Here is a 6131-nt window from a genome sequence, read left to right on the forward strand (position 1 = left end):
CCCTGCAGATGCACAGATGGGGGCAGCCCACGATTGCGGGTAGGTAAAAAGGTGGTGAGTCTGAGGCGTAAAGACGATGTATGGTAAAACATATTTTGAAAACAGTTGATAGATAGGCACGGAGATGTTGACAGCCATCGCGTCGGGTTGCGGCATCGTCTGTGTCTCACGAATGCGAGCAAATGCTCCACGAACATACAGTTGCTACAACGCACACGTGCGTGTGTCGAAACACTGATTCCAAAAGAAAACACTCTAGCAGATCAGGGCGATCGATAGAACAGGCAGTGCATCAGATAGAATCTTCATGGCTTTCTCCTTCCTTCACACCGTGTGAAAAGCACGAGCCTTGAAAAAGTGCCCACGCTCACTACTGCGCACGTGGATCCGAATCATCGTCTGTTAACCGTACGCGGACGACAGCCACGGGGACGTCACCCTCGGATACGACGGCCTGAGTAAGCAAAAGAGGGAACATTAGAGACAGAAGCAACGTGAAGAAAACTACCTCTGCCGACTTGGAGACTCCCCAGGGACAACAGGAGGCAACCGGGAAAAGCTGCTGCGCGAATTCCCTGTGCCTCTGCCAGCATCAAGTTCGCGCCTGCAAAGCGGGCCCTGTGGGCGAGCGAACTCCTTTCAGCTGCTGAGTGTGGGGTGGAACGCTCAAACTTACCATTAGAGTACGGTCCTGGGGAAGCTCCAAAGACAGCTTGTTCAGATACTTTTGTCCCCTTTCAAAAAACTGTTTGTGCGTTGTCGGGTCGAGCCTTCGCACCGTCAATGGCGGCGCTAGGCGGGAGTTGGATCCATTTTCCGGGGGAATATGAACCCTTAGCCTCACGTGGACCGGCTGCAAGATGCTGGCCTCGGTCACTCGCTGGTCGGGGAGAGCGGAATCTCCGTCACAAGACCTTTTCTTCACGCTCGCGACTTCTTGAGCAACACGCTCTTTTCGACGGCCTTGTGACCGAGTGTCTACATCGTCGCCGACTTTAATCCTCTCATGTCGACCCAGAGCAAACTTCCCTCCGTCTGTGGACGATGGGGATCGGCTGACACGTACTGATAAGTCCCGCCGTTGACTACAGCTCGGCAGTGGGAGCTGAGGAGGTTTCAGCTTCTTCTGTTCACGCGGAGGAGCCTGCCATGAGGAACCGGGAGGATAATATATGATAGAGAAAGCAGTGTCGCATTCATCTTTGATTCTCAGAAGGCATCTTCTGTTTCGCCGGGACATTCACAACCTCGAGACAGTGCCGGGGGGATCTCGGAGACCCCGAATGCAAGCACTACCGAGTTTATTTTTCACTGCTCTTTCATGTCTGACAGGTGCTTGCCAGCGCGTGTCCTTGTTGGTCTCCTCCATTGTTGTTACATGATATTCCAAAACAAGATGTTGTTACCCTTGAGCCTTGTCGTTTCTGGTAACTCATACGGATGCTATTGTGTATTGAAACTAGAGCAAACGACGGGTATCCACACAGCTTTCGCACAGATGAGACCCATGTCAGGCGGCTCCGGGTCAGTCTACGAACAAGCTGGTCATTCGCACGCATGCGACGTTCCGTATTTCATCGAGTCGTCTGCGTCGTGCCATACCTGGCACCTACACACAGGAAGCTAAAGGCAAGACAGTAGACAGCTTGGTCTTTCAAGAACGAAAGATCAGAGCACAGGTCTCAATCGTACCTTGATCTGAGAGGGAGCGTAGAGTGGTGCATGCGCCAACGGCGCTGGCGTAGAACTCGGATGTCTCCATCTATGTGGTGTCGCGGACCTTGCTGTACTGTTGCGGTCCCCGTGGTCACTCCTCAGACTCTTGACCCACGAGAGAGACGCAACTGAATCCACAACTGTTGGGTACTGTGAGGCAGCCGCTTCTCTGGTACACGAACTACTCCCCGGTCGACGAGCCACACTCGACAAAAACAACGGTTGCATCGACAGGCGAGTAAACCGAGGTGATGCTTCCTTAAGAGCTGGCCCTGCCCCCCCACTGCAAGATGTAGCTGATGGGGCAGGATGCCTTAGGGCAGCGTTCTCGGCTGTTCGTAGTGGCGTGCCTCTCATTGCCGCCGAACGTGGGGAGCACGAAGAGTTCACGTTTCGAGTTGACCCATCATCTGCCGCGGTTCGCGTCTTTACTGTCCTAGGTTTCGGCCCCGGTATTTCACAGTGGCGATGAAAACGCGATTGCTCTTGGCCACACGCACTCTCTTTTGTCGAGTACAAGAAGTAACTCGGATACTGTTCGACTGTGCTCGGATGAGCACCTATAGAACACCGCGGACCACGGTGCACAGCCGAGTCACAGTACCGCACCGGAGAGACAATCCCCGTTGACTTACGCAAAGTGAGTACCCTCTGGGTGTCGCCCACATCGCGGTCCTGCGTGCTGAAGAGCCTGCCCACTGACTCTCGTGTTTCACGAACACCCTGAGTTTTTCCTCGAGAATCCCGGGCCGCCCCGATTCGGCCGCCCCAGGACACGCCAATCGAGGCGCTTCCTCCTTCGTAACAATCCACTTCAGTGACTGGAAAGTCGTCTCGCTCGTCTTCGGCGTGCACGTCATCAGTCTCCCACGAGACCTGAACTCCTCTGGAGTGCTGCTGGCCAGATGGACTTCGTCCCCGCGAGTTCGTTTTGTTTGTCTGAGAGGGCACATAGTCGTAGAAGTCTCCCGAAGTAAAAAGCCGTTCATTCATCCAAGCTGCATTGAAATCGCTTCCAAAGGGGGGTCGAGTTACAATGCGGGCGGGCGTCGCTGAGCCTGCAATCTGGCGAAGAGGCGGGGGAGGGCCAGGGAACCGGCCTCGTCGAAGCGGCGAGGGCATCCCCGCCGGGGGGCGACTGTCTTCCTCGCTTCGGTCGCTCTCACGGCTTCGAATGAAGGCTGGACTTTTGGCTCCTCGGCAGCGGGAACTTCCGGCCCTCCACTCGTGTGTTAAAGCCTCAGGCACGCCGGCATACGTATCTGACCTGTAAGACCCAAACTGGTTTGGGTTCGGAGAGCGAGATCCAGGATGGGTGTCTAGAATCCCCGAAAGAAGAGATGCATCTGGCGACACACTGCGGGGCGTCCCTTGATGCCTTTCAGGGGGCTGCTCCACTCTTGCAGGGCGTTGTGAAGCGAGCCGTCGCGACAAGGGCGTTGCACGATCAGTTGGGGAACGCGGGTGGCGTAGTTCATACACCGAATCTCGCATCATGTCCGCCAGGAATCGAGTCGGGTACAGCAACAAGCCCTTGGTGCCAGTGTGTTGGCTTCTCGCTCGTGTGTGGCCCCTGGCAAACCGCGGGCAGCCTCCTGGGACATCCGAGACCGTATCGGAGGGACTGCCCTTCGATGGAGATTCGCCTTGTGGCGGAGGAAGAAGTCTCTCATCGGGGTGTTGCACGCGACGGCGGGTTAAAGGAAGACTTCCAGTGGGGGTGATGGCCACTCCGGTGTTGGGAGCCCATTCACGCTTCTCATAAGGCTTCTGCTCGTGTGCTACATGAGCCACAGAGGGTGAGCTCATCACACAGGCATTCCCGGACGACGCTTCTGAAGTTTGTCCTGCCTGTCGGGACGCCTCAGGATCCGTGCGCCTTCCAACAGAATCCCGTGCCTTCATCTGCCGCTCGTGCGCCAGCATCTGTTCGCGAGCTGTTTCAAGAACGCGCATCTGGGACTGAAGGTGGCGGATGCGTTCACTGCGGACCAGCGTCCGTTGCCTCCTTTCCAGAACCTCCCGCAGCACGGTCGGCTGATCCAGCTGCAGCCTGCGGTGCGCACGGGCAGTCTCCGCGGCTCGTTGTGCGTCTTTTCGGGTGTCACTCCGGCGATCCCGGTCGACGCTGGGGTGTGCTAGTATTGTTTCCTCCCCTTCCCAGTGCGCACCCGGAGTGTGTGAGGACGGTTGGAAAGGCGGTTTTCCGCTCTCTTCTGCTATCAGCTGGGCGTCAATACGTGAGGAGATCCTGCGCTTGTGGCTGTCTCTGGCTGGTGTCACAACGACTGTAAGGTCATCAAGGCCAAGAGGTCTGCTAGTCTCGCTTCCTGCGACACTCGCCGAGTCTCTTGTAGCTACACCTGATGCGGTAACACTGTCCTGGGCATGCGCTTGCACCGCTTTGCTGGCGTTTATGCTGTGTCTAGGGCTCTCTCGCTGCTCCCTGGCGGCCTGGTCGAGAATTAATCTCCCGCCCTCAGACGAGTTCGCGGGAGAACGACGCGCGGTTAACATCTCATACGCATCTTCGAACTGCATACCCAACTCGATCGCTCGGCGAATGCCGTGAATGCGTCTCTCTAGACTCTGGAGATCGGCTGACCCTCTGCGCAAGGAGACCGAAGGACCAGCCAACCCATGAGCGCTGCCAGTCTCGGAGGCCGTAAAAGGAACAGATTGAGGAACCGGAGCCGATTCATCAGTGAGCGAGGTCACAGAAATGCTTTTTCCTTCGGGTAAAGCGTCGTCATTTCCGTTCGCTTGTCGACTCCGTAGCAGCGAGCCAATTCCCTCGCGCCGCAATGTCTCGGATGAATCAGCAAACGCTCCTTCCACGGATGTCCTTGACTGCGGACTCACCACAGCCCCTGGATGGAAGAGGTTTGCAACGCCCAGCTCCAAGCGCGACGAGGACGGGACAGAGGAGAAAAGCGAGAAGGGGTCGAGCTGCGAAGCTGTGAAGCTGCTGCCTTCATCTCGAGTCGTTGACGGGCCGACGGAGGTCCTCACATCGGAGCCTGCCAGGAGTCTTGAGTTTCCGTCGGGGATTCCGGGGAAAAAGCGTCCCTTAGGATCCGAGCCAGTCCCTCGAGATGCATCGAGTGCGAGGGGTTTTTCTTGGTTTGCTGCACCAGCAGATTCACCTTTCCGTGGTTCGTTCCCATGAGGAACGCCCCGTTTCATGTCGATGGTCGTCACGGCATTTGGCAGCGGCTGACCCGCATGCAGTTGCTTCGCTCGCTCTTCCACTCGCACACCTGCTGTGGCAGGGCAAGGCGTCCCCGCGCTCGCTGCGACTAAGGGCGTCTCGTTTGTTCCTTCCGCATGAGTCGTGACCAGAGTTTCGTCCCCTCCTGTGAGGGAGGCGACGACGCTGGAAGGCAGAGCCGACGGGAGAGAACCCTCTGCGGGGGGAAGCTCGGCGAGCTGCTCTACCAGCCGCTGCACCTGCGAGAGCTGCCAGCCAAAAGCCACTCGCTGCGACCGCATGGCCAGCAGCATATGGGCGAAAGACTGAAGCAATTCGTTTTTCAAGGAAGGCGACGCGCCGTCCGGTCGCTTTCCGTCCACGCTTGTCCCTTCCGCAGATGCCGACGAAAGAGCCGATGCCGACGCTCTCAATCGGGACGCAGGAGGGCCCCTGTCAACCAAACTGTAGGGGGACAGCCGTGAGGAGACGGGAGCAGGAAGTGTAGGGGTCACAGGGCGTCGGTCCACGGAAGCAGAAGGCGGTGTCTCAGCTCCGTGATGATTGGATCCCTTAGGTGAAGTTGGGGCTTCAATCCCGGGGACGTGGCTCATGGAATTCCGGCGCACGGGAGGACCAGGTAAAGGAGACAGTATGCGAGTATTTGTTCCTCGATTCAAAGGAGAAGACGGGGGCGTTCTGCCACGTTCTGTCGTCCCTACTTGTTTTTCCGCGTCAAGGTCCAAATCTCTCACGGATCGTGGGGACCTCGAGTGAGCAGACAACGGCGAAAGAGAGCTGGCGTCGCTTCCTCGAGGCGTACCAAGGGACCCCCCGGACGGAGAGCCGCTCCGAAGAAGCGAGACCCGGCCTTCTTTACCTCCTTCGGAAGGCTGCCGGTGTGGCAGGCTTCCGCTGGAACGCCCGAGCGTCATCGTTGACACAAGATGGCCACTCGGGCTCAATGGTGAAGCGCTCTATGAGATCACAGGGGTCTTCTTGTGAAACTACATGTCCGATGACCCATGCGCCAGTGGGAACACGATGACCTGTCGTGACTGCTTGCATTCGTAGCCTCTTGGGAGCATGCATGTGTCAAAATCAGGTCGTTTAAACGTTCTGGTCCGTTTCCGTATGAAAGCCACAGGGTCAGGAGAAAACACAGACTGGTCAGCGAGGATTAGTAGCTGGCGCGTCTTGAAAAGTCTGACCCGGCACTCCGTCA

At 57.3% G+C, this 6131-nt stretch overlaps 1 protein-coding gene across 1 annotated transcript; it reads right to left on the reverse strand.

Moving 5' to 3' along the window:
* Positions 1-370: 370 nt before the first annotated feature.
* Positions 371-5520, reverse strand: NCLIV_007680 (conserved hypothetical protein; the record flags this gene model as incomplete). The annotated part of the gene is made up of 3 exons (XM_003880279.1): positions 371-454; positions 677-792; positions 2352-5520. The coding sequence occupies 3 exons, from the start codon at positions 5518-5520 to the stop codon at positions 371-373; spliced, it is 3369 nt and encodes a 1122-aa protein (XP_003880328.1).
* Positions 5521-6131: the final 611 nt, after the last annotated feature.

The sequence above is a fragment of the Neospora caninum genome, chromosome III, assembly GCF_000208865.1.
Source record: "Neospora caninum Liverpool complete genome, chromosome III".
NCBI classification, from domain to species: Eukaryota; Apicomplexa; class Conoidasida; order Eucoccidiorida; family Sarcocystidae; genus Neospora; species Neospora caninum.